The sequence below is a fragment of the Macaca mulatta genome, chromosome 20 (genome assembly GCF_049350105.2).
Source record: "Macaca mulatta isolate MMU2019108-1 chromosome 20, T2T-MMU8v2.0, whole genome shotgun sequence".
Classification (NCBI taxonomy): domain Eukaryota; kingdom Metazoa; phylum Chordata; class Mammalia; order Primates; family Cercopithecidae; genus Macaca; species Macaca mulatta.
The window spans coordinates 77,361,762-77,389,253 of record NC_133425.1 but is presented as its reverse complement, the minus strand read 5'-3'; the positions used below and the strand labels follow the sequence as shown (position 1 = coordinate 77,389,253).

Here is a 27,492-nt window from a genome sequence, read left to right as displayed (position 1 = left end):
TTTACCCAGTTGTGAGCTAGGAAGAAAACACAAAGGGGTCAATAAAAAGTAAACAGAGAAGGAGGGAGAGGAGAATGAAGTAGGAGTGAGAGGAGGAGACGGCCAGCCGAGAGTAAGTGAGAGAGTGTTAGTTAAAGGAGAAAGAATCCCAGCACTTGGGGAGGCCAAGGCGGGCAGATCACTTGAGGTCAGGAGTTTGAGACCACCCTGGCCAACATGGTGAAACCCTGTCTCTACTAAAAATGCAAACAATTAGCCAGAGGTAGTGGTGTGCACCTGTAGTCCCAGCTACTCTGGAAGCTGAGGAAGGAGAATTGCTTGAACCTGGGAGGTGGAGGCTGCAGTGAGCTGAGATCGTGCCTCTGCACTCCAGCCTGGGTGATAGAGTGAGACTCCATCTCAAGAACAAAATAAAATAACTAAAGGGGAAAGAGTCTACAGGAAAAGGGTAGAAGAAATACTGTCAGCGACAGAAAAATTCAAACACATGACAGACAGCAAAGGTGTTTTGCAAAAAGGAAATTCTAAAGAAATGGTAAATTTTAATTCATCTTACATAACTGAATCCCTAATGAAACACTGGTGCTAGAATTGCATTTAGTATCAGATAATGAACCCATAGCATCCACAGTACTGCTTTTAGTTTTGTAGGTGCATCTGAATAACATATAAGTTGCTTTCCAAGAAACACCACCTGAATGTTCCTTACAAACAAGGACAAGAAATAAAGGGAACCTCATCTCCATACCACGCACCGCCTATTAATATTATGTTGCACTACCATGGTCTCTGGGGGAGCAAAAACATTTGGGTGTGCTGTGAGTTAGGTAAACACCCACTAAATATTGATGCACACAAAATTAGAAGGACTAAAATAATTCTGGCATAAAATTACCCTAGCAGTCAGGGGAGAGACAAAATGAAGTAATTTGATCGTGAAAATTAATACAAGTCGACTCTCAGTTTTCAATGCAGCTAACTGAAAACCACTTATTATTCAAACCTCATTTTCCCTCCTGGTTTGTACTCTTTTTTGCATTGCCCTGAGAGAAATGAAGGCAAGAGGAGGGTCCCAGGGGCAAAGCTGTCATATTGAGATAATGAAACAAGAGTCTAATGTTTATTTTTCTAATGCAGTGGCTCCTCATCTTTTAGTCACATTGATGTTGCCCCCTATGACACACATCCATGGCCATGTCCAAGGGGATAGGCCATCCTCTCCCATTCAAACAGCATTGAAATTAGAATGAGACTGACGTTATTGTAGGTGTAATCTTTTTTGTGATAGCTTTATTAATATCTAATTCACATATCATACAATTTACCAATTTAAAGTGTACAAATCAGGCCAGGTGCAGTGGTTCACGCCTGTAATCCCAGCACTTTGGGAGGCCAAGTCAGGCGGGTCACCTAAGGTTAGGAGGTCGCAACAAGCCTGACCAACATGGTGAAACCTTGTCTCTACTAAAAATACAAAAATTAGCCAGGCATGGTGGGGGGTGCCTGTAATCCCAGCTACTTGGGAGGCTGAAGCAGGAGAATCGCTTGAGCCTGGAAGCGAAGGTTGCAGTGAGCTGAGATGGTGCCACTGCACTCCAGCCTGGGTGACAAGAGCGAGACTATATCTCAAAAAAAAAAAAAAAAAAAAAGAAAGAGTGTACAAATCGGTGGTTTTTTGGCCTTGTGCAACCATCATTGTTTCACCTTAAAAAGTAACCCATTAGCAGTCACTCGCCATTTCACCCCAAAACCCCTAGTTTTCAGCAGCCACCAGCTTTCTATCTCTGTGGGTTAGCCTATTCTGGACATTGCCTACAAGTAAAATCACACAATATGTGGCCTTTTATGAGTTGTTTCTGCAACTGGCTAAGGAAAACATGAGCGAAATGTTTTCATGGTTCATCCATGTTGTAGCATGCATCAGGATTTCTTGCCTTTTCTGGCTGAATCATATTCTATTGCATGAACATGTCACATTTTATTTATCCATTCAACAGTTAATGGATATTTGGGTTGTTTCCATTTTGGGGCTATTATGAATAATGTTGCTTTGAACATTCCTGTACAAGTTTTGCACATGTAATCTTGAATGTGAGCTATAACAAGAGCACCTAACATTGTCCAATAAGTGTCTGTAGGGAATATAGGCACCGTCTCATTTCATCAGCTCAGCACTACAACATGCAGAGCCAGGATTCAAATCTCCATCACTCTGACTCTAAAGTCTTTGCTTCTAATCTCCTTGTTTTATTTCCTCTAAATCTAAAGATCAGAAAAGGGAAGTTATTCATTATTTCAAGTGAATTATTATCCTATAAGTAAGACATTAGTTATGACATTAGTTATTCCCGTGGTGCCCCACTTCCTTTCCCCTACACTTATCTGTGCATGCCTGCTGGACTTCCAAATGTTAGAACCTGCATGGTTTTACGTTGCTTTGTTATGGAGAAACTGGAAGTGATGGGGAAGAAATCCACCCCATGCATACTTTCAACCAATAAGCAATGAATGTTAGTGAATAAATAGTGAACAACCTCAGCCAGCAGGTAGAATAACACTGAGAAAGGTGTTTACTGCATTTCAGAGTTTCTCCAGAAGGATTCAGTTTATGAAAGGATTTTTTTTTTTTTTTTTTTTTTTTTTTTTGGAAGGAGGGTCTCGCTGTGTCACGCAGGCTGGGGTGCAGTGCAGTGGTGTAATCTCAGCTCACTGCAACCTCCACCTCCTGGGTTCAAGCAATTATCTGCGTCAGACTCCCGAGTAGCTGGGATTACAGGTGCCTGCTGCCACGCCCAGCTAATTTTCGTATTTTTAGTAGAGATGGGATTTCACCATCTTGGCCAGGCTGGTCTTGAACTCTTGACCTCCTGATCCACCCGCCTCGGCCTCCCAAAGTGCTAGGATTACAGGCGTGAGCCACTGCGCCGGGCCAGTTTATGGAAGGATTAAGCCCCCAGCAGTATTAAGCTTGGTTGTCCTCAGTGATACCTGATTTCCTTCCCTTCCCTGTCTCACATCTCCACCCCCCTACTGGTAGTTTCTGGGATGACCTCCAAAATAAACTACTTGCCCTTGAATCCTTATCTAAAGGTCTGTTTCTGGGAGAACTGAAACTAAGACATGGTGGTTATTTCTCGCAGTTGAATCACACCAGAATTCCTTGCAGAGACTATTCTGAGACACATCACTCCCTCCTAGGAGGAGGTCCCACATCCAAGAAGGAAGTATTAATGGGTTTGCACATCATTTTCTGAAGGGGGTTTAAAAGAAGCAGGTTGGGAGCAGATGTCTCTTGGAGGATCCGGTCATTATGGAATAAGTATCTTTTATATTCAGTTTGCTGAAGACCAATAGGCTATAGGCAATACGGTGGATGATAAACATAACCACTGCAGTTGTAGTACCTAGGACTGTCTTAACTCTCACTGCATTGTCCCAGCACTTAACATGATGCTTGATACAAAGCAGGTGCCCAATACATGCTGACTATCATTTAATAAAGTTATTCTTTACAGACCAGTGAGAAGAATACATCTGAGTCTTCCATCTTTGAATACATCATTCTTTCCTGGCACATGTTGTTCTACTGTCTTTTATGAGGATAAAAGCTAGACTGCTATAAAAAATAAAAACCCTCAAAACACAGTGGCTTAATACAGAAACCAACACCCGTAATAAAATTGTGAAGAACTAAACACAGACACATACACATACAAGTGAGTACAAGTAAAACGAAATCTGAGTAAGATCTATCAACTGTATCAATGTTGATATCTTGGTTGTGATATTATACTACAGTTTCACAAAATGTTATCATTGGGGGAAACTGAGCAAAGAGTATGCAGGAGATCTCTTACAATGGCATGTGAATCTACAATGATCTCAACAAAACTTTTTATTAAAAATGTATAGTGTCATAAATAACAGTATAGGTAATCTAGAATGGTGAGCCTAGTGAGACAGTTGTACTCCACAAGGTCATTCAAAGTCCCAGGTTCCTTGTATCTTGTTGTTCCAATATCTCATAGGGGTACTATCTTCACCTACAGGGCTGGAGCTGAGGCAAAGCTCAGTGTCAGTCCATAGGAGGGGAGAAAAGAGAGAAATGAATTTCCTTTTAGGCATGTGATGCAGAAATGGCACCTATCACTTCCACTCACATTATATTGGCAAAAACTTAGCCACATGGGCACGTCTAGCTGCAAGGGAAGCTGGTAAGTGGAGCTTTTATTCTGGATGGTCATGTGCAAGTACAACACTACTATTATGGAAGAAGGGAAAGACATTTTGAGTAAGAACTGGCAATCTTCCACAAAGCACAAACTGATTTTGTTAATTGGCATAGTGAGATATTATTTGGTGTGTGCCAAAAATCCCTTCTTTGGGGAAAACCACATCTGACATGTTCTATACTAACCTTTCTCTATCCAGAGCCTAGAGATAAGGAGAGAGGACTCTATGATGTCTGAGGCTCGACAGCTAGATCCACCTTTTGAGCTTCCAGTTACAGGAGCCAAGCATCCCTACTTTTGATTTATCTACATTGGGATGGATTTCTATGATTTGCAACCCAAAGAGACCTGATGAACATAGTTGGTATCCTGACTCCTCAATTTCCGAAAACACTGAGACATGAAAGTGGCAAATATAAGCTTTACTGTCTCAAAGGGTCCTTTGTGTCCTTCTAGGAGAGCCCCAAATGCTTGAGCACTGAACACAGAGCCCTTGGCCAGGACACTCACAATAACATGTAGGTTTAGTCAGCACTATTTAAACACTTAGTTTAATCAGTACTTAGTGAAGCAAGGGTAATAATAATGAGTTATTTCAGAAGTTTTTAACAGGAAAAAAGAAAAACCATTGACCCAAATAGTATGCTTGATAATTCTTAATAAGTGCTATAAATGCTTCTAAAAGAATATTAAGTTGCTTAATTGCTGAATAAATGAAAATATAAACATTATGCTACTTGGAGAGTTCTTTAATATGTAATGGGGAAAACCATTTTATGAAATGTACTGCATGTGATAAATGCTTGTTTTCTTTTCTAAAATCAATTATTGAAACCATTAACCACTGTTTAAATATAGCTTAATTTTTTTCTGTTTATTCCCCTTTACATATTTTTTATTGGTGAAAGAAAATAGGTTTATCTAGGAGAGAGAGCTGCATAGTGAAAGAGATGGAATGTGAAGGATATGGAAGTCAGAAGCCTTGGCTTTTAATCACAGCTCCGTCATTTACTAGTTCTGTAACCTTGGGTAAGTAACTTAAACTCACCTGATTTCCAGGTGCAGTGTGGAACTATTACAAGGGCTCTCTTACCCACCTCAGAGAATTGTAGTGGTACTACCACTAAGTCATAGCACTTTTAGGGCAGTGCTTATCAGCCTTTACTATACATAAGAATTACTTAGGGATTTTGCTAAATGCAGATTTGTATTTATTAAGCTTAGAATGGGATCCAAAACCCAACATTTCTAATAAGCTCTCATGTGATGTTGATGTTACTGGTCCATACTTTTGGATAGCAAGGTTCTCATGTGACTGCCTTAGAGATGATTTCTGATCCAAGCTGGGCCAAAAGAAGGTCTCGTTTGCTAGCCTGAGATTTGAACAGGGACAACCAGAAATGGGACATATAGTCACTTGCTCATTCATTCACAAATAAAAAAAACTTCTGTCTCTATGCCAAACACTATAGTAGGCAGTGGAGAGACACCAATCAATCAAGTAGGTCTCTGCATTCACGGAGCTTTCATTATAGTAATATGCAAGATAATTACAGATAAGCTAAGGGCTGTGAAGAGATTGAAGAATTTCAAAGGGATGCAGGAGCCTTGAAGTGAAAAGTGTTGGGGAAAGCCAAGCTCTTACTTTCCCTTCTGTAGTGACCTTGGCAGGTAAGAGTTGAACATGATGGCTTAGCAAATGGGGGAAGCCTGGATCCCTGAGTGGTTATGTGGAGCACAGCATTCTTCCCGTCCCTGCAGACTGCATTGGACGGTGATCAGAGTGAGAAATAAAATACTTCACACCTGTGAGGAATTGTGACGGCAAACTGATCTTTCTGAGATGCATCCACTGCCTGGATATATTACTGGGGGAAGACAATACTAAACAAACACTCATATACAAACTCACGTTGAAGTTAATTTCTTTCTCCAGTCGTTTCTATCTTAGATCTCTTGGTCAGACCTTTATAAAATCGACTCACTAAATTATGATGGAAGCTAAGGAAGCAATTACAGAGTTTGTAATTTTCCTTTAAAACACACCTGCTTATATTTTAGAAGAGTCCTGGGTGGCACAAGAATATTAACATTTAAATTCACCATTTCTCATGTTTATCCACACACTCTAAATCTGGGTATCCTTCAGAGGATCCTGTAATCCCCCAAAGGAAATCTGTCTTCTTTACTGCATCCTCAGTGGGTCTTTTCTTCCTTGGCTGCTGGTCTCAAGAGCACATAGCTGGTCTCTCAGCCCCCTGAATATTCTTCCTCTTCTCCTCTAATTTTTATGTATCCTAAGCAGCCACTGCAAAGCTGTTCCTTAAGACTGCTTAGTACAAGAAGTCTCTTATGACTTATGCCTGGGTAACAGGTGAGGACAAGACAGGCAGGAAGAGTCAGAACATCCTATGAGAGAGGCCAGTGCCAGGGACTGGCACTTCTTGCTTTCTTCACGGGGCCTTCATTAATTTTTCTATCCTAGGACCTGAGTTTGTTCTTATAACTGTGTGTGCTTAGTGAAAACTGAGTGGTAAATCATTCAATTGATATGAACCTCTTTGAGTCTGCATTTGGGACAAGTTCTATCGGTAAAAGCAGCATATGAAGTCAAAACCTCCATCCTCCAAGACACCAAAATGAAATCCTCCCCAGCCAGGGGTCCATTCCAGGACGCATTTCCATACACGTGTACAGTCTGCAACTATCCACAGAACCACATTCATGATAAGGAGACAAAAGATGGGCCTCAAAAGGAGACTTTTGAGTGAGGATACCAACTTTCTGCGTTCCTTGGTTCATTCAGCAACAAAGATTAGTCTTGGCATTACTGCCTGCTTGGCGACCAGAACAAAGAGAAATAAGGAAAATTAGGGACACAGGAAAACATATGGGCACACATAGATGTGGAAACTCAGAGATAAAAGAGACTTAAAGAGATACATGGAGAGTGAATATTCTGTCGCCTTTTAGAGCCATATCCATCATCCATCCACCCAAGCAATGCTGACCTGAGCGCCTATTTATCAGGCACTGTGCTAGGCCTTGGTAATAAATAAAGATGGAGGTAAAAGTCTAAAAGCAGACATTGGAGGTGGGACGAGCAGTTGACGTGGCCCTAACAGGTTCCCACCACGGCGGAACGCACAGACAGGGCAGGTGGGGGAAGATGTGGCCCTAAAAGGGTTCCCGCTACGGCGGAACGCACAGCCAGGGAACGTGGGGGAATTCAAGGAGCGAACTTCCTGGCGCCCCAACGTTGGTAAAGGTGAACGAGACACCTGCGCATCATAGAGACGCCGAGACCTCCAGGCTTCCTAGAGAGGCCCGGAAGTGGCTCCAGGAGGCCGGTCCGACGACTCCGGCTCCCGAGCGGGGACGGTGGGCAGCTAGGGAGGGCTGGGCCTCCCCGCCTGCCATAGTCTGCCTGCCGCGCCCTTGTTCCTGCAGCTGTGAGTGGGCCTGGGCTGGGGTTGGGGGCCGCCGCCCTTCTGCGGGGACCTTGGGCCGCCTTGGCCTGGAACGCAACAGGTGGCGTTCCCGGGGGTGGGGGACGGTGATGAATGACTGAGCAGGGTGGCGGGAAGGAGCATCCCCTTTCAGGTGTCTTCCTGATCCCAGGGGGCCGGGCGCAGCTTGGCTTTCTAGAATGTCGCCAAGGTCTCAAACACTGGCTCTCTTCATTTTTTAAGGACAGCAGGCCCCAATCTCCGAACTTTCCACCGGTGTTTGGCTATGCTTGATTCCTATTGATTTTCTGCACACTTTGGGGGAACGATTTCCTCCTCATTATGACGTGGTTCTGGTTTCCCACTTAAAATGGCAGTGACAGGTTCCCATTTAAACTGCATGTGTTTGTTGGGAAAAGGTAAGTAGGTTTAAACAAAACCTTATAGGCTAGTCATAGTACCAGATGAACCAGACATGACAGAAATTGTGGAGGTGGAGTGAACCCTGAAAATCTGAGACAGGTCTCAGTTAATTTAGAAAGTTTATTTTGCCAACATTGAAGACATGTACCCATGACACAGCCTCAGGCGGTCTTGACCACATATACTCAAGGTGGTCAGAGCACATTTTCGTTTCATACATTTTAGGGAGACATGAGACAACAACAGATGTAAGATGAACATTTTTTCAGTCTGGAAAGGCGGGACAACTGGAAGCAGGGAGGGGGCTTCTAGGTCGTAGGTAGGTAAGAGACAAATAGTGACATTCTTTTGAGTTTGATTGGCCTCTCCAAAGGAAGCAATCAGATATGCCTTTATTTCGGTGAGCAGAAATATATGAATAGAATGGGAGGCAGGTTTGCCCTAAGCAGTTCACAGCTTGACTTTTCCCTTTACCTTAGTGATCTTGGAGCCCCAAGATTTATTTTCCTTTCACAGTGGTAGGATAATGACCTAAGTGAATCTGCATTGTCCCAGCGTTAGTGTGCGGCATTACACGTGGTAGTTAAGAGTTATACAGACCCGGCTTCAAGCCCTAAATCCTGCCCAGCCACTTATGACCTGCATAATTTGTGGGCAAGGTTCCTAACCTCTGATCTGTTTTCCTCATTTCTGAAAGCTGATAAGACTAGTAACTACCTCAGAAGATTGTCCTGAGGCTTAAATGCTAAACCTTTAAACTACCTGTATTAATCCATTCTCGTGTTGCTAATAAAGACATACCTAAGACTAGGTAATTTATAAAGGAAAGAGGTTTAATGGACTCACAGTTCCCCATGGCTGGGGAAGCCTCATAATCATGGCAGAAGGCAAAGGAGGAGTAAAGTCACGTCTTATGTCTTGCATGGTGGCAGGCAAGAGAGCTTGTGCAGGGGAACTCCCCTTTATAAAACCATCAGCTCTTGTGAAACTTATTCACTGTTGTGAGAACAGCATGGGAAAAACCCACCCCCGTGATTCAATTACTTCCCACTGGGTCCCTCCCAGGACATGTGGGAATTATGGGATCTAAAATTCAAGGTGAGATTTGGGTGGAGACATAGCCAAACCATATCCTTCTGCCCCTGGCCCCTCCCAAATCTCATGTCCTCACGTTTCAAAACCAATCATGCCTTCCCAACAGTCCCCCAAAGTCTTAACTCATTTTGGCATTAACTTAAAAGTCCACACTCCAAAGTCTCATCTGAGACAAGGCAGGCACCTTCCACCTATGAGCCCGTAAAACCAAAAGCAAGTTAATTACTTCCTAGATACAATGGGGGTACAGGTATTGGGTAAATACACTCATTCCAAAAGGGAGAAATTGGCCAAAACGAAGGAGCTACAGGCCCCATGCAAGTCTAAAATTCAGCAGGGCAGTCAAATCTTGAAGCTCTAAAATGATCCCCTTTGACTCCATGTCCCATATCCAGGTCACACTGATGCAAGAGGTGGGTTCCCCTAGTCTTGGGCAGCTCCATCCCTGTGGTTTTGCAGGGTACAGCCCCACTTTTGGCTACTCTCAGGGCTGGCATTGAGTGTCTGCTGCTTTTCTAGGTGCACGGTGCAAGCTGTTGGTGGATCTACCATTCTGGGGTCTGGAGGATGGTAGCTGTCTTCTCACAGCTCCACTAGGCAGTGTCCCAGTGGGGACTCTGTGGGGTGGTTCCAACCCCACATTTCCCTTCCACGCTGCCCTAGTAGTGGTTTTCCATGAGGGCCCCACCCCTGTAGCCAACTTCTGCGTGAACATTCAGGAGTTTCCATACATCCTCTGAAATCTAGACAGAGGTTTCCAAACCTCAATTCTTGACTTCTGTACATCCACAGGCTTAACACCACATGGAAGTTGCCAAGGCTTGGGGCTTGCACCCTCTGATGCCACAACCTGAGCTGTACCTTGGCCCATTTTAGCCACAGCTGGAGCTGCTGGGATACAGAACACCAAGTTCCTCTGCTGCACAGAGCAGGGGGGCCCTGGACCCAGCCCAGGAAACCATTTTTGCCTCCTAGGCTTCTGGGCCTGTGATGGGAGGGGCTGCCATGAAGGTCTCTGACATGACCTGGAGACATTTTCCCCATTGTCTTGATGATTAGCATTTGGCTCCTTGTTACTTATGCAAATTTCTGCAGCCAGCGTGAATTTCTCCCCAGAAAATGGGTTTTTCTTTTCCATTGCATCATTAGGCAGCAAATTTTCCAAACTTATACTCTGCTTCCTCTTGAATGCTTTGCAGCTTAGAAATTTCTTACCCCAGATACCCTAAATCATCCCTCTGAAGTTCTAAGTTACACAGTTCTCTATGGCAAGGACAAAATGCCATCAGTCTCTTTGCTGAAACATAACAAGAGTCACTTTTGCTCCAGTTCCCAAAAAGTTCCTCATCTCCATCTGAGACCACCTCAGCCTGGACTTTATTGTCTATATCGCTGTCAGCATTTTGGTCACAGCCATTCAAGTCTCTAGGAAGTTCCCAACTTCCCCACATCTTCCTGTCTTCTTCTGGGCCCTCAAAACTGTTGCAACCTTTGCCTGTAAACCAGTTCCAAAGTCACTTCCACATTTTTGGATACCCTTACAGTAGCACCCCATACCCGGTACCAATTTACTGTGTTAGTCCATTCTCATGCTGCTAATAAAGACATTCCCAAGACTGGGTAATTTATAATGGAAAGAGGTTTAATGGACTCACAGTTCCACATGGCTGGGGAGGCCTCATAATCATGGCAGAAGGTAAAGGAAGAGCAAAGTCACGTCTTACATGGCGGCTGGCCAGAGAGCTTGTGTAGGGGAATTTTCCTTTATAAAACCATCAGATGTTGTGGGACTTACTATCACGAGAATAGCATGGGAAAGACCCACCCCCATGATTCAATTACCTACTACTGGGTCCCTCCCAGGACATGTGGGACTTACGGGAGATACAATTCAAGAGGAGACTTGGGTAGAGACACAGCCAAACTGTATCACTCCCTAACCCATCATAAATAATAAGTGTAGCCATGGTTGTTGCTGTTTTTATTTTGGGGAGGAGGAAACATGATCAGAGAGGTTCAGTGAATTGCCCAGGGTCACACAGGGAATTGGTGGAACAGCCAAGTCTGATTCTCAGATTTCCAAACTGAGAGTCTCTGGGAACTGCAGGGGCCGCGATGAGGTTGCAGAATGTGTTAACAGTGAAAGCCCTCACAGGACTCAGGTCAGTACCCAGCACTTCAGGCAGGGGCTCTGCACAGCCTCAAGTGCTGCTGCGTTAAGGTGAACTGTAGAGTCAGATGCACCTGGGTTATTGGTACGGCTCCCTGCTCTACCATTTGCTAGCTGTAGCACTTGGAGTTAGGCACTTTGTGTCTCTGAGCTTCAGTTTTCTCATCTGTAAAATGGAATTAACAAATTAGTACTCATCTCAGAGGTATGTGAAATAATTCCTGGACAGAGTATTGTAGAATGCCTGGCACAGAGTAAGTGCTTAATAAGTGGCAGTTGCCCAGCACTTTGGGAGGCTGAGACGGGCGGATCGCGAGGTCAGGAGATCGAGACCATCCTGGCTAACACGGTGAAACCCCGTCTCTACTGAAAAATACGAAAAACTAGCCGGGCAAGGTGGCGGGCGCCTGTAGTCCCAGCTACTCGGGAGGCTGAGGCAGGAGAATGGCGTGAACCCGGGAGGCGGAGCTTGCAGTGAGCTGAGATCCAGTCACTGCACTCCAGCCTGGGCGGCAGAGCGAGACTCCATCTCAAAAAAAAAAAAAAAAGTGGCAGTTGATATTACTTCAATTACTTGATATTACTTCAATGTATAGATGTGGCAAACTGCTAACTTAGTGAAGAGGAAAATACAAGTGTAGTACTCCTTGCAGATAGGACAGAAAGAGGCATTTGAAGAGCTTGCAAAATGTTCACCCCATTTAGATTTACTGGGTCTACAATCTGCTAGATATTCCTTGTCCCTACAGATATTGCCGGTCTGTGCTCACATGGCATTTATACGATAGCTTGGGAAACAGATGGGAAATACCAATTATAAAATTTTTTCATTTCTTTTGTCATCAGCATTGTGGAGAATTGCAAGGCTCTTGTGCCATAGATATCTAGGTAGAAGTTTAGCTAGCCGAACAAGATTTGAAACACCTCAGATGATGACCCTGAATTACAGACAGCTGTCCTGCTACCTACTTATGTTCAAAACCCTGCATAAATACCCATATCTATTACCAGTATACTGGTTTTTACTTAACCCTATACCCTTAATTTTCTTCCCAGGTGTTTTGGCCTTTTGGAATTTTTTTTTTTTTTTTTTGGATGGCATCTCGCTGTGTCATCCAGACTGGTGTGTAGTGGTGCAATCTCCGCTCACTGCAACCTCCATCCCCCATGTTCAAGCGATTCTCCTGTCTCAGCTTTCCAAGTAGCTGAGATTACAGGTGTGCATCACCACGCCCGGCTACTTTTTTCTGTTTTTAGTAGAGACAGGGGTTTCACCATGTTGGCCCAGCTGGTCTCTAACTCCTGACCTCCAGTGATCCACCTGCCTCAGCCTTCCAAAGTGCTGGAATTATAAGCATGAGCCACTGCACCCAGCCCCTTTTGAATTTTATATGTCACATCTCTTTTATCTATATCAGAATTCTTCTCCTTATCACCCCTAACTGCATATTTATTTTTATTGTTTTGACTTCCTTATATTAAACACAAGTAGATAATTTTCAGATCATGCATGGAATTTGAACAGCACCATTTCATAAGCCCTCTGGCATCAATATATTTGCCAGATCTTGATATAATAACAATACAGTTACCTTTTACCTCTGGTCAGCACTTGTACAGTGATTTAAAGCACCTAATCATGGGGTTATACTACTTGGAGATATTTTTTATATCTCTTAAAGTAAATATCGTAAGTTTTTATTTTTATGGGAACCGTCTTAAATTCTCTCTGTTCCATAGTTTCTATTGGTGAAATGCTAATGACACCCATATTTCTATGTTGCATAATAATACCAGAGGGCTAGTAACACAATCATCTTGAACTCATAGGGATGAAGGAACTGCGTGGGTAGTTGAAGGTTCTCATTTCTGATCTTTAGCATTTAATTAGGTCTTTTAAAATGTAAAGTACTCCCAGTCATCTTTTACTAGTTTTTTCTCATAACTTCCCTTGAGATGTCAACATTATTCCCCTCGCTTTACCTTAGTATTCTCAAGAGGTCAGGTGGATTTTAAATTTTATTTTTTTCCTGTTTGTAATTAAGCTTTTTTTTTTTTTTTTTTTTTTCCCCCTTGATCATGTGCTTAACTTTAACCTGTATCCACCAAAATGGCTGCTCAGGTCAGATGTAGCCCTCCCCACCAGGGGAGAGCAATTACTGAACAAAGCCACAGTTTGGAAGAACCTTCAAGCACTTGCCATTATAAAGGCAGGTCTGAGTGCCCAGCCCTAGAAGGAATCAGACAGAAACTAATTAATAAAACAGGAGCCACAGAGTAGATGAAAATCAGGCAGCTGGCTGAAGAACAACTGTATATTCTCTTCTCCCTTCTGGCTTAGCATTCATGAGAATTTTGGGTGGGGGCAGGTCTGCAAAATGCATTTGCTAAGATTTTTCCGTGCTTATCAATGTTGAGGATCAGGAAGGGAGGAGGCGGCCCCCAGCAGTGCAGCAGATGGCTACCATCCTGTGAAGGCTTTACTGGCCTGGTGGATAAGCTTTTTCCTTGCTGTTTATTTTGTTAAGTTATTTATTTTTCCTTACCTTTCTCTTCTGACCCCCCGATCAGATCAGTTATACAAGTTTTTGCCTCAGATCATTCTGAAACTAGTTGGAAGGTAATGGAGTAGCATCACTAGGCCTGGCAAGTTTCTGAAGCATTAATAATCCGAAGTTATATGTTCCTTACTTGATTAATGTGCACATGAACCATGATTGACCTGTGGTCTTGTGACTGGACTGGAATGTGTAATTTTAAAACTAAAGACTAATTAAAGATAGGTATTTCCGTTGGAATTTTTTAATTGGACTTTTGAAGTCCTTGTCCATTTTCAGAATTCCTTATGGTGGAATTCTTACAGAGATATTAAGAAGATCTTAAATCGTTATCTGGCATCCTGTTTGTCAAAACTTTCAGCCAGACAAGAACATTTCCAAAGCCTACTGTTTCAGTTAATGACATCGCCTTCCTCAGAACATCATCTGGGTGCAACATGCTGCCACCTCCTGCAGTTGTTCGCTAGCCCTCACCCTGATTTCACCTGAGCACACTGGCCTTTTGTCCTCACTGGTAACCCTCTAGCCTAGAGCCACATCTCCCTTCCCTGGACCCTGGCCCATTTCCTCCTCCAGGGGAAGCCTCCTCTTTCACAAGTACTGAGGTGGCCCCAACAGTTCCTTTCTGTAAACCTAAAAAGGCTTCTGTTGTCTGCAGAATGGAATTCAACTAGCCAGGCATCATGGTGCATGCCTGTAGTCCCAGCTACTCAGGATGCTGAGGTAGGAGGATCTCTCGAGGTCGGGAAATCAAGGTTGCAGTGAGCCGTGGTCACACCTCTACACTCTAGCCTGGGCAACAGAGTGAGACCTTGTCTCGAAAAAAAAAATGGGATTCAAACTTTATGGAAGGGGACAGAAGCCTTTCTCCAGGTTCACCCCAGGCTGTCTTTTCACCCCCAAGCACCAGCTCTGTGCTTCTCTTTGCATACCAGCCATGGCGGACTCCCCATGTTAGCTGCCCAGCACAGCCTTCTCTGCCTCTGATCCATTGATTCGTGGTTCACCCTCACCAGTGATAACCCTCCTCTCAGCCTACCTAGATCCTCCCATGGGCCCTGTAGCACTAAAGCTCACTCTCCCATGAACTCTTCCTGATCTGCCCTGTCAGAATCAGTCTCCCTACCCCTCACCTTGGTGTTCCCACTGCACTTTGTTTATACCAACATTAAAAGAGTAACTTTATTTTCATCTTTTTTTTGCCTTTTCCTTTTGATATCTGTGGAAGCCTCTTTCTCATTTGTAAGCTCTGGAAAGCAGGACCTCTGTCTCATTTGGGTTTGTATCTTTCATTCCATAACCATCACTTTTTAGGAGATATGTTATTGTTAAAATGGCAGCATTAATGTCATGCAGAACAGTGACTCTTAAACACTGCAGAGCCCTGGGTAAAGTAATTTGTGCCCATCACAATTTTACTAAATTGGATATATTTTAGGGTGTTCAGAATAATCCATAGATTCAACAGAATATTTATTGAGCATCTACTATGTTCTGGATTCTAGTAGGGACACCCCAGAAGACAGAGGGCCTCAGTTCTCATAGAACTTTACATTCTCTGGGAAGGAGATCAATAATAAAAAGTAAATAGTTTTAGATAGACAGTAAAATGTTCCATGAAGAAAACAAAGCAACGTTTAGGGTACAAGCAGCTCTGTTAGATCAGAGAAGCCTCTCTGAGGACTTGTGAGCAGACCTAAATATTGAGAAAGATGCTGCTAGAAAAGGACCTAGTGCACGACGTGTCACACTGAAGTGAGAACAGGAGGCACTAATGAGGTCAGCGTCTTCAAGGAAAGGAAAGAAAGTCTGTGCAGTTGGAGCATAGAATGCCAGTGGCAGAAGAGTGGGAGACTGTGACCAGGTCATGGAGGTGAACATGGGAAGTCTGTACTGAAATATCAGTAACTGATGTCTACCATGTTGTGAAACTGTTTGTCATGAAGGGTTGTGAGTACACTAAAGAATAGAATTGACTGCATTTGGTTTTATGACCACTTTCAATCCAAATGGGAGTGTTCTGCACTCAGAAAACAATAGAATCATAAGGTCACTGTTAGATACATTGAGGGAGTGCTGGCACGTTCATTCTTCATGAATTTTCTTGAAAGCACAACCGTGGCAGTTGCATAATGGAACCTTGGGAACTCATCAGTCATCCTCTGCCCCATTTTGCTCAGTTTCCCTAGTATTTCTCACTCTTCTCCATACCGTCAAGCCACTGAGACAGACACTTGCTGAACCTCGTCTTCACTTGTCACACTGACCGATTCTGCATGAGTGCTCTGATTCGTTTCATTGGCAGTCTCATGCACTCACACAGGTGTCCAGAAGAACTTACAAAACTCTTTGTAACCCTGTGCTTTTTGAGAGATCTAATCATGGTATGTGGAAATGTGATACGCTAGTTGAATCTCTAAACTCTGGAGTGTGAAGAAAAGTCTACTCAAGAAATGACATCTGTGGAGTGCCCATACGGTACCAGGTGTTTTATTGGACATTGTTTGCACATTATCCCATGCAGTCTTCATGCAGGCTCATTATCAGCTCCACTGTTAGATGAAGCAGCAGGCTCAGAGTCTTTAACACATGTGGTAAACACACAGTCCAAAATCCCACAACTGGTAAGTGGACACCAAAGTCCATTCTCTTTCCATTTAAGACTGTGTTTTAGTGGTTAAGAGTACGGGCTCCTGGGGCCACACTGCCATCGGGTGTGAATCCAGGTAAGTTTGGGCAAGTTTATTTCCTGTCTCTGTGCTTTATTTTTCTCAGCTGAAAAACAGGATCTAATAGTACTGTCCTGGTAAGATTATTAAAAGGATTAATTGGCTAACATACACGTAAAGCAGTTAGCATGCTGCCTGGCCCTAATAGTAAGCACTAGGTATGGGTTTGTCTTTATTATTTCCACTGTACCGTGCTGCCTTTTTAAAAACCTTAGCATTCCTGTAACATAGCACAACACACAGCCAGACAGAAGAGAAAAGTGAAGTCTAGAGAAGTGTCTTGACCAAGATCACGTAACCACTTAAGGGCTGAGGCAAGACGCCTTCACTGTGTATTCCTGTCCCCCATATTTTTTTCTTTCTTTATGCATGTACACTGACTCCACACTCATAGCCTCTCTGCCATACAAGCTCTTCATCCTGCCTAGCCCCAGCCTCTGCTGCTCCCGCTCCCCTCCCATCTCCACACTCTTCCATGTTGAAGTCTACTTACATGGTGCAGTGACTGCAGTTGTGGGTGCCTGGCTGGGAAAGAGAAATGGTAGGGCTCTTGATTGCTTGCAGTCTTCATGCCTAACCACAGCTCTGAGCGTCTGTGTTGACTTGAGCGCACGTGTTGGGGTGTGTGTGTGTGTGCATGCGCCCAGTGCCTTTGAGGACCTGTGTGCTTCCTGTTCCATTTCTCTCCCTATTTTTTCTTTTTTTTTTTTTTTTTTTTTTTTTTTGAGACGGAGTCTCGCTCTGTCGCCCAGGCTAGAGTGCAGTGGCGTGTTCTTGGCTCACTGCCAGCTCCGCCTCCCAGGTTCACGCCATTCTCCTGCCTCAGCCTCCCGAGTAGCTGGGACTACAGGTGCCCACCACCACGCCCGGCTTATTTTTTGTATTTTTAGTAGACACGGGGTTTCACCGTGTTAGCCAGGATGGTCTCTATCTCCTGACCTCGTGATCTGCCCGTCACAGCCTCCCAAAGTGCTGGGATTACAGGCATGAGCCACCGTACCCGGCCTCTCTCCCTCTTACATGGAAGGAGCTGGGTATCTTAGTTTTTGCTTATTTTGTTTTGTTTTTGGGAGAAGGGTCATTAGAGCCTTGAAAGAAATATGGGGAGGGGAGGGCCACAGAAGAAGAGGGAAAGAGAAGTGGGACCCCTCAAAGGCACTGAGCTCTTGTACTTTAAGTACCTACAAGATTTGCAGTGGGGGAGGTAGGGCATCGTTTGCTACATAAAGGAGTTTTTCCCCATATATATATTTTTTAAGTATAGGGCTAATAAAGCAGTATTAAGCCATGCTGCAGTGTGCAATTTTACAGAAAAGATTTTGGGAGAGTCCTTTAGAGTGCTCTCTAATTTTCTGATGCATGGGGGGGTGGGGGGGAAATGCCTCTTCCTACCAAATTTGAATCAATTCTTTTCAAAAAGGCTCTAATCATTTTCAAGAATTAACAATAATGCCTTACATTTGAAACGTTTTTTGTGTTTCTCAAAGCACTGCCAATTACATTATCTTATTTAACCTCCCCATTAACCTTTTCAGGTGGGCAGAGCAGATAATACTGTCCCCATATTACATCAGGAGAAATTTGAAGCCCAGGAACTGAAGGGAAAGTAGCTAAATGACACAGCTATGACTAGACCCAGGCCTTAACTTTTCATTCTACTACAGCATATTGACTTTTTGGTTTTGTTAGCTCAAAATTAAGGGGAATGATACTTGCATTTGGATCAGTAACAGTGATGCATACTTCTTACAGGTCCAGTTATCTTTTGACTGCCACATATGGACCCCAAAAGATCTCAAAAGGAAACTGTCCTCATTACAGGAGGAGGTGGCTATTTTGGTTTTCGGTAAGTGTGTCTATAAAATATACATGTGGAATTATTTTACTAGTAGTTGCCAGAAGCTTTCAACTCTGACAACAGAGTAGACTTTTACTTGTTTGTATAATGTCAAACTAGAAATGAACTGTGTTGCCCACTGCTCAGATACTGCAGTTGAGAACTACAGGTATATTTCACTTTAAGAAAAATTCTTTATAAAGCTGTGAAATTGGGAGGGATGACTATTCACATCACCAAAAACAATTTTAAATCATAGCTGTTCTTTCACAGTTATGTTATTATTCTCAAATATTCCAAAGAATAGATAGTGGGCCCTAGAACCAAAGGGAAAAAATGCCACCATTCTTTGAAGATAAAGCCTCTCTCTTTGTAATTTAAGTAGATGAGAGGATTCTCACTTTTGAAAATTTGAAGAAGTGAACCTTGCACCAAGGAACACGCATAGTGAGGGGCTCAGGATGAGCCAGGAAGACTTGAATCAGCCCCACCTTGATTGGTAAATTACTTTATACACTTCCCCTACGCACAGCTTAAGAGCGACTTGATGCAACATTTACCGTTTCTCATTTCAGCCTGGGCTGTGCTCTGAACCAAAAGGGAGTCCACGTGATTCTGTTTGACATCAGCAGCCCTGCTGAAACCATTCCAGAAGGAATCAAGTTTATACAAGGAGACATCTGCCACCTGTCTGACATAGAGAAAGCCTTCCAGGATGCAGACATCACTTGTGTGTTCCATATTGCCTCTTATGGTATGTCAGGGCGGGAGCAACTCAATCGAAACCTGATCGAAGAAGTCAACATCGGGGGCACAGACAACATCCTCCAGGCTTGCCAAAGAAGAAGGGTGCCCAGGTTAGTTTACACCAGCACTTTCAATGTCATCTTTGGAGGTCAAGTTATCAGAAATGGGGATGAATCTCTGCCCTACCTGCCTCTTCACCTCCACCCTGATCACTACTCTCGGACAAAGTCTATTGCAGAGAAGAAGGTGCTGGAGGCGAATGGTACACCCCTGGACAGAGGCGACGGCGTCTTAAGAACCTGCGCTCTGAGGCCAGCTGGCATCTATGGGCCTGGAGAACAAAGACACCTTCCCAGAATAGTCAGCTACATCGAGAAGGGTCTGTTCAAGTTTGTCTACGGGGACCCCAGGAGCCTGGTTGAGTTTGTCCACGTGGATAACTTGGTGCAGGCTCACATTCTGGCCTCAGAAGCCCTGAGAGCTGACAAGGGCCATATTGCCTCTGGGCAGCCCTACTTCATCTCAGATGGCAGACCCGTGAACAACTTTGAGTTCTTCCGGCCTCTGGTTGAGGGCCTGGGCTACACGTTCCCATCTACCCGCCTGCCATTGACTTTGGTCTACTGCTTTGCTTTTCTAACAGAGATGGTTCACTTCATTTTGGGTCGACTCTACAACTTCCAGCCCTTCCTCACTCGCACTGAAGTTTACAAAACTGGTGTCACACATTATTTTAGCTTAGAGAAAGCCAAGAAAGAGCTAGGTTATAAGGCTCAGCCATTTGACCTCCAGGAAGCAGTGGAATGGTTTAAAGCCCATGGTCATGGCAGAAGTTCTGGAAGTCGTGACTCAGAGTGTTTTATTTGGGATGGGCTATTGGTCTTCCTCCTGATTATAGCAGTTCTCATCTGGCTGCCTTCTTCTGTGATTCTGTCACTGTGAAGGAGAGGCCAGAAATAAGGTGATCACAGTTGGCTGAGATGGTTCTCAAGAAACATGGGTTTTAAAATGTGTACAGTGGTATCTGTTGCCAAACATTGGCTCTTCAAATTGCTGCTTACGAATAGGTTCTTGGATTGAATCTTTATTTCTTACTTCCTTGCACTAAGCCAGATGGGAATGAAAAGAAAGAAGCAGAGATTAGTTTGAAATTTCATTTCTTATGTCCTTCTGTTTTAGATGGGTACAATAGAAGTCAGTTTGGAGCCATAGAAGTAGGCTTAGTTGGGTTGGAGATGTCTGTCTTGAATTTCTTAGAAGGCAAGATATACTTATTTCCGTTTTATGCACTCTGCATCTACCTAAAACCTCTGATTGATGTGGGAATGACAAAACACTATCAGGCTTGAAAGCATGTGAAAAACGCCAAATTGGCCCAGATCCCCAACAGAGCAATCCTCGAGGGGATGGTAGCTATTGCTGGAGAGGCATTAGCTATTCACAGTGTCCATTTTAGGTGTTAACTTTCACCCTTTGTGATATCGGGGCACTATGCCTATGTGAACACATGGTAATGTTTGATGTTTAGGCCTTTATCCTACCTCATAGGATTCTTTTGAGGATTAAATTAAAGCATACAAAGTGCTCCTTAACACACATAGCCATTCTTTTTATCAGAATTTTCATGGTACATTCCTTATGAGGGCTTTCTTCCTCAGTGTTCTCTTTAGAGGGCTGTTGCTACTGGACTTTCTGGAATGTCTGGGTGTGCCCTCAGAGCCTGCAACAAGTGTATTTGGATATACTCTAAAGTTTTGGCCTCCAAGAAGGTGAAAAGGAAGCAACTAAAAATCTGATGATTAAGGGAGTCAATCAAGCTAATGCCATTTTTAGTTTAAAAAATGAAGCATAGCTCTAAACTCATAGACTGGTTTTCTTACTGGGAAGAAGTTTGGCTCTCTGAAGACAGCTTCCAGTGAGGAATGTTGAACAGTGGCAGCACTGTCTGGCCACCCACGAACTGTTACCAATGATCCAGTTACACTGTTGCATAGGAATCCAAGTGGAAAGAAGACAGAGTCCATGTCTGTCCATGGCTCCAGCTACAGAAAGGATAACATGAGAACATTACAGGGGGGACACATTACTGTGGAAAGTTCTGCTAGAGTTACTCTGAGAGTATCTACAAATAGATGAGAAATCCCTGTTGAATGCTGCCTGGATGTTGTCAGAAAAGCTCTGAACTTGATGTCAGAACACCGACACCATGAATACCATGTGTGGCCTTAACCAAGGAACAGAAGCCCTTTAGAACTTAGCTTCCTCACTTGGGACCTGGGACTGACTGCATTTGCCCTTTCTATAAACCCACCCACCTCATAGGGTTCATTGGGAGCATAAAGCAAGATGTGGTGAAAGTACTTTTAATATAAATTGCAACATCAATATGAGGTGATGGTAGTGGTTGTTTTTAGGAAAATGTGTTTGGAGTCTTTTCTATCATAAAGAAGCTTTTGCATTAGCCTGAGGTTAACGCATATGAGCACCTGCCGTGTATTGTTCCAGAACTGCTTGAATATCCTCATCAAGTGACAAGTGGTTTCCCCAGAGCAGGTCATCCAAGACAGCAGGGTGGAAGCTGCATTGTCCTTTATGACTTGGCCTCAAATGTCACAGTGTCATTCCACAGTATATTGGTTATGCAAGTCAATCCTATCCGGTAGGGGAAGGAAATACACAAAGGTATTTCCGTATTATACCAGAAGATGGAGATGGTCAAAGGCAATCTTGGAGGCTGGGCTCTTGGCCTCATATGAGTCATCCTTCCTTTTCCATGAAAGGTTGCCCACATTTCCAGCTACATAGCTTTCTCTGCCTGCTTCCTGCCAGAAGGATTTTAGGGGCCAAACAGCTGTGTTAACATTTTGCACTATATTCCTTTCCATTCAAGCTGGCAGTGGTGCTAGGAATATTATTTTGAATGTGTCACCTGAGTTTTATTGCAGTTCACTCACAAAAGCCACACCCACAAATCTCTGAGGTAAGTCCTCCACCGTGAGCTTCTGCTCAGACTGCCAAGGGACAATACGCTGTGCTTCTTAGAAGCCTTATTGTCTGAACAGCTCTCTGGGGTGCCACATCAGGCCTTCCTGAGATCTTAAAAAGATATTATACTCAAGCCACAGCCGTGCATTGTCATTTCCACAATCTCATGTATTTACACAGGTTAGCCATATTCAGTGTGGGAGGAGACTACACAAGGACATGAATACCAGGAGGTGGTGTCATTGGAGGCCAACGTGGAATCTGGCTGCCACTTTCCTGCTTCCGTATCTCCCCAATTCTGTTACTCTCTCCCACTGCAGCTTGAAATGGTAGATTTTCTCAGTGCTCATTCCTCAGCCCTGTTCTAATACCATACTTTCTCCCTAGGTGAGCTCACCTAAGCCCATGGCCTCCATTTCCATCTCTAACCCAAATATGTACTACTAGAGGCACAGTTTCAGACCATTCTTGGGCTCCAGACTCATATCTAGTACTTCTGCAACTCCACGTGGATGTCCCACATGCACCTGTCAGCCAGTGTAGCCAAAGTAGAATTCATAATCCTCTCCCACCCCAAATTCTTATAGGGCTCCCTTCCTTAGTAAATATCTCCACTACTCACGGAATTTCCCATCCCAGAGATCTGGGATCATCCCTGACCCCTGCCTCTCCTAAACTTGACATACCTAACCCATGTTTAAACCACTTGATTTTTACTTGTAATCATGCCCTAAAACGGCCCAAGGTATAGGTGTACCTTCCCTCCCATAGATTCAGTAGTAGCCCATTTGCTCTTCCACCCATATCCACACCCACCTTCAGTCCATTCTCCACATGTCTAGCCGAGAAAGCCTATAAAGGTGCAAATCTTTTGTCACTTCTCTGCTGAAAACTCTGGTTAGGTTGAGAATCTTTAACATGACCAAGAGGCCTTGTCTGAACTGGCCCCTTGCCTATCTCTCTACCTTCATCTCATATTATTCTGCATTCTCTGCCCCAATTACACTGACCTTTTGTAGGTTCCTGGGCTCCAAGCTTCTCAGGATCCCTGCTCCTCCTTTTGGCCTGAATGATGTTTATTTCGTGTCTCTTGTTAAGTCTTCTAGAGGCCTTCCCTGATCCCAGCAATTTAGGATTGGTCCTCCTGCTACAAATGATGCTACAAGCTCTGATAGCTTCCTGCCTTTCTTTTACAGCATTGCTCATAACTGTAAACATTTGTACAATTATTTGATTAATGCCTGTTAGCTCTATGAGGGTGAGAACTTTGTCTTGCTTACTGCTCTACTAATGCCTGGCACAGTGCAGGAGTTCAATGAGTATTTGTCCAATGAATGCTGTTTTCCCATCTGCTATGGATGAACACTCTTTTCTAGCACACAGATAACTCACTGTTTCTAATCTTTTGGAGAGTGGGGAAAATAGCCAACCTACACTAGAATTGTGGTAACTAAGTCAAGATTAGATGAGGTCTAGTAAGTAAGGGAAGTCATTGCCTATATGATCTGGTGGAGTATTAATGCTATAAGATGGTCAGGGAATGGGGGAGGAATGTGGGCCAAGTGATTTGTGCTCCCTCCACATCTCAGCTGAAAACTCACCACTTTAAAAGACTTAGTCTGTTTCCTGAAAGGGAGCTCCCCTTCCCTTCTATGGTCAGGAGACGCAGCAGTTAAGAAATTTCATTAGTTCTAGGGTTCCCAGCTGCCCTCACCTTGCCTCAACCTTAGATTGAATCACTCTGCCCTGCCTAACACAATAAAAGTATGCTCATACTTGCGTACCTGGGGATGCTCGCAGAGGCCTGGGCAGAAGCAACCCGGCACTGCTACCTCACCCGTGGCTTCTGAGGAGTGTGTGGGAGGTTATCCATATGGTTGATGGAGGGTCACAATGGAGGAAGGATGTGTGAGCAACAAGGAGCCCTGTATTGGAACCTAAAGGTAATGCCCAAACTGCTCCCACCTGCAAAAAGAAAAAAGGGGTCTGGAAAGCCTGTTGGAAATACTTGTTGGATGTCCTCAGTGCTGTTTCCGGTGACAGGGGCAGAAAGTGCCACATTATGAGCAGTAACAGTTAGTGGAGGGTCAAACAGCTCATTCTGGCACCAAGTTACCTATGCTGTGGTGTTTCTCAAGCCTAGGGAATAGGCCTAGGGATTCTTTTCAAGAAAATGTTTTATTTTCCTCAACCACCTAGCATGGTGTATAAAAGAGGCAAGTGTTGCTTTGTCGTAGATTGTTGGGGCTGCTTCTACCTTGTATTGCTCTCCAAATCTCCGGTTCACGCAGCCTTACAAAGACAGGGTAGAAGTTGCCTGCAGAATGCCATGCCCCAGCTCTGACCCAATTAGACATCATTATAGGGACACTGGTGCCCCTGCTGGCTGGCCTTGGAAGCCAGCACCAGCAATGTTATTAAAATTTTCCCCAGCATCTCTTGCTTTAGAGATGGCACGCCAGGTTGTGTGCTGTTCACCAGCATCTCTCACTTTAGAGAATGATACCCCATGCTCCTTTTTGATGACAAAAAGTCCCTCCCAGCCCTTTCATGGGGCTGACCTCCATATGCAGGCCTGACCACTCACAAGAGTTTCAGCCTTCCGGCCGCAGTCATTGGGCCACGATGGGCCAGTCAGCGTCGTCTTTTCAGCCTTTCTCCCAGAGCAGGTTAAGAGAAACCCTTTCCGCTAGAATTGCTTCAGAGGGCAGGTGCTTGGTGCTGCTCCTCTTCAGGGTCCTCCTACCTGAAGGAGAGGACCGAGCGCTGATAATATTTGGGCTGCTGGGTCCAGCTGTGTGTTAAAAAGAGCAAAGAAATGGAGAGGGACGAGGTCCTGGTGACTCCCCAGGTTTTGTAACGCTGCCTGCTGGACGCTCATCTTTCCAGGTCATCCTCTCACGTGAGTCTCAGTTCACTTTCTTTTCTGCTTAAGGCCCTTTAAGTTCGATTTTTCTCCAGGAATCACAGCATGTCCTGGTGTGCCATGTCCACAGGCCACTCCTGGGTACAGGTGATCCTACCCTGTGGTTTCCCAAGGCAGCCTCTCCACTCACCTCTGTGCCCTCTTTCTTTCAAAGAAGGGGGGTCGTCTTCTGGTCCCTGGGTAATTTAACATTTGCCGGAGTTTTTCTTACAAAATGAGATTGATTTCCTTTTCTAGAATCATGTTTATTTGAATTATGTTTACTCAAATCACGTATATTTGGACCCAACATACCTTTAAGTAATGTAGTTCAAACTCTTGTTTTATATGAAAATTGTTTGATGAAGTGATTTGCTCCCCAGAACATAAACGCCCCATAAGAGGAGGAACCATGTCTGTTTTTTCTACTTCTATACCCTTCGTTTGCCCAGTAAATGCTTGTTGACTGCATTCAAATGCTTGTTGAATGCACTTATCAGCCAGGTGGTCTCTTATCTGAGAATTCAGCTGATTCCCCAGTTGTTGCTTCCTTTACACCTGAGACTCCCAGCCTGAGCCAAGAAGAACATTCAAGGCCTAAATTAAAAATGCAGACTCCAGAAGGGTGACATCATGTAAAATGGCCCTTTCACTGTAACAACCGGAAAAGCAGGGGGACAGGAGAATGATCGGAACCAATGATTTCAGGAACTCCTTACGTCTATTTTACCTCGATACACGTACACAGACTCCAAACTCTTCGCTGGTGCTTCTGATTGAGAAAGTCTGTGTTGGCTGGTAATCTGCACTCTAGATGTTTCTTATCTTTCAACAAGGAGGTGAACACTGCTGCCAGATACTAAACACTGGCTCCCTTGCAAGATGCTGAGAGGCTCCTGACCTCTGCTTGGCTCTTCGCTTGGCAGTGCTTTGCTATAGCAGGTGCTCAGCACATCATTGCTGAATGAATGAAGGGGGAGATGGGACTCGCCAAAGGGCCTTGGATTCAAGTGACCCCCCGCCTACTCCTTTATGCAGGGCCCAGTTCGTTGTTGACACTGACAAGCACTGCCACATCCCAGCGCTGACTTTTCCAGCCAAACTAGAGTCTCTTTTTCTTGAGCCAAAGGGATTCTTTGGCAACGCATCTTGTTGTGCCTGGTTACCTGATCTTTTAGTACAAAACAGCCTTTTGCTATTGAAAATCAAACCAGAAATAGAGTCAACCAGTCCATGGTATCTCTAAGCTGTGCAAATTCATACCATGTCACCCTTCTGTACGTTAGAGCCTGGGCACACCAGGAACTCATTGAACTCAAGTTGAGTTCATAATTGCTTGAGTTCAATGAACTCAAGTAATTATGACCGAGGCCAAATCTAGTTCACTACAAAGAAATTGCATGTAGCAAAGTGATCCAGGCAAGTGTCTTTCAACCAACAGGGGATTTATCGGCAGTAATTCACAATGTTTATTTTTAACAGCTGGTTAAAGCATGCAAGTAATTAAAAACTTCTTCATTACTAATATGTGGGATTTTAATCCTGGCAAATATTCTACATATCTTTTTCTCTAGCTCCCAGTGGAGCCGTGTTTCAGATCTAAGAGTAAAATATTGTCTTACCCATATATATATTTTTAAGATTTTGTTATGAGAATGAGTCGTCTTTTGCTCCTAACAGTCAGTAGGAGTTAGTGTCCTGAATAGCTAATAATGAGTCTGAAATGTTGCCCAGGTTTTAAGGGGAATTATTTGCACATTGCTGGGCAATTACAGCACCCCAACTCCACTGATTTATAGTCCTGTGCCTTTCATAGGGGATTTAGCTTCTGGGAATGTTCAACATGAAGCTAATGATCAATATTAACCTGTCACCCTAGTTAACTAAATTACTCAAAGATGAACATTCTTAATAGTTACTTGCTACTGTTTGTTGAGAGTTTACTCTGTGTAAGACGTTTTGTTTTGTTTTGTTTGAGGCAGAGTTTTGATCTTGTTGCCCAGTCTGGAGTGCAGTGGCGTGATCTCAGCTCACTGCAACCTCCGCCTCCTGGGTTCCAGCAGTTCTCCTGCCTCAACCTCCTGAGTCACTAGGATTACAGGCGCCCACCACCAGGACCGGCTAAGTTTTGTTTAACACGACGGGGTTTTGCCATGTTGGCCAGGCCGGTCTCAAACTCCTGACTTCAGGTGATCCACCCGAGACTTTCTATATTTCTTAGGCTTATTTAGCTTTCTCAATGTCTTTAGGAAACAGATCCATTTATTATCTCTAGTTTACCTGGGAGGAAACTGAGGCTTAGGGAGATGCAGTACCTTGCCCAAGGGTACCCAGAGTCACCAGCTAGGAAGTGGCACAGCTT

The 27,492-nt window shown here is 44.0% G+C and overlaps 1 protein-coding gene across 7 annotated transcripts in view; it reads left to right on the top strand.

Annotated features, from left to right (window-relative positions):
• SDR42E1 (short chain dehydrogenase/reductase family 42E, member 1) overlaps nt 1-21,630 on the top strand; it is a 38,447-nt gene extending 16,817 nt beyond the window's left edge. Inside the window, exons 2-5 of one of the 7 annotated variants that reach the window (XM_077984002.1) lie at nt 3,516-3,716; nt 5,148-5,261; nt 18,409-18,502; nt 19,069-21,625. In XM_077984002.1, the coding sequence (XP_077840128.1) occupies nt 18,435-18,502; nt 19,069-20,182 (1,182 nt within the window). In that variant the 5' untranslated portion in view covers nt 3,516-3,716; nt 5,148-5,261; nt 18,409-18,434 and the 3' untranslated portion in view covers nt 20,183-21,625. Of the gene's footprint in view, nt 1-3,515; nt 3,717-3,847; nt 4,215-5,140; nt 5,262-7,614; nt 7,764-7,924; nt 8,105-18,383; nt 18,503-19,068 lie in introns of those variants that run through there. The other 6 variants (XM_077984000.1, XM_015126671.3, XM_077984004.1 and 3 more) reach the window with 6 other exon arrangements.
• Nucleotides 21,631-27,492: the final 5,862 nt, after the last annotated feature.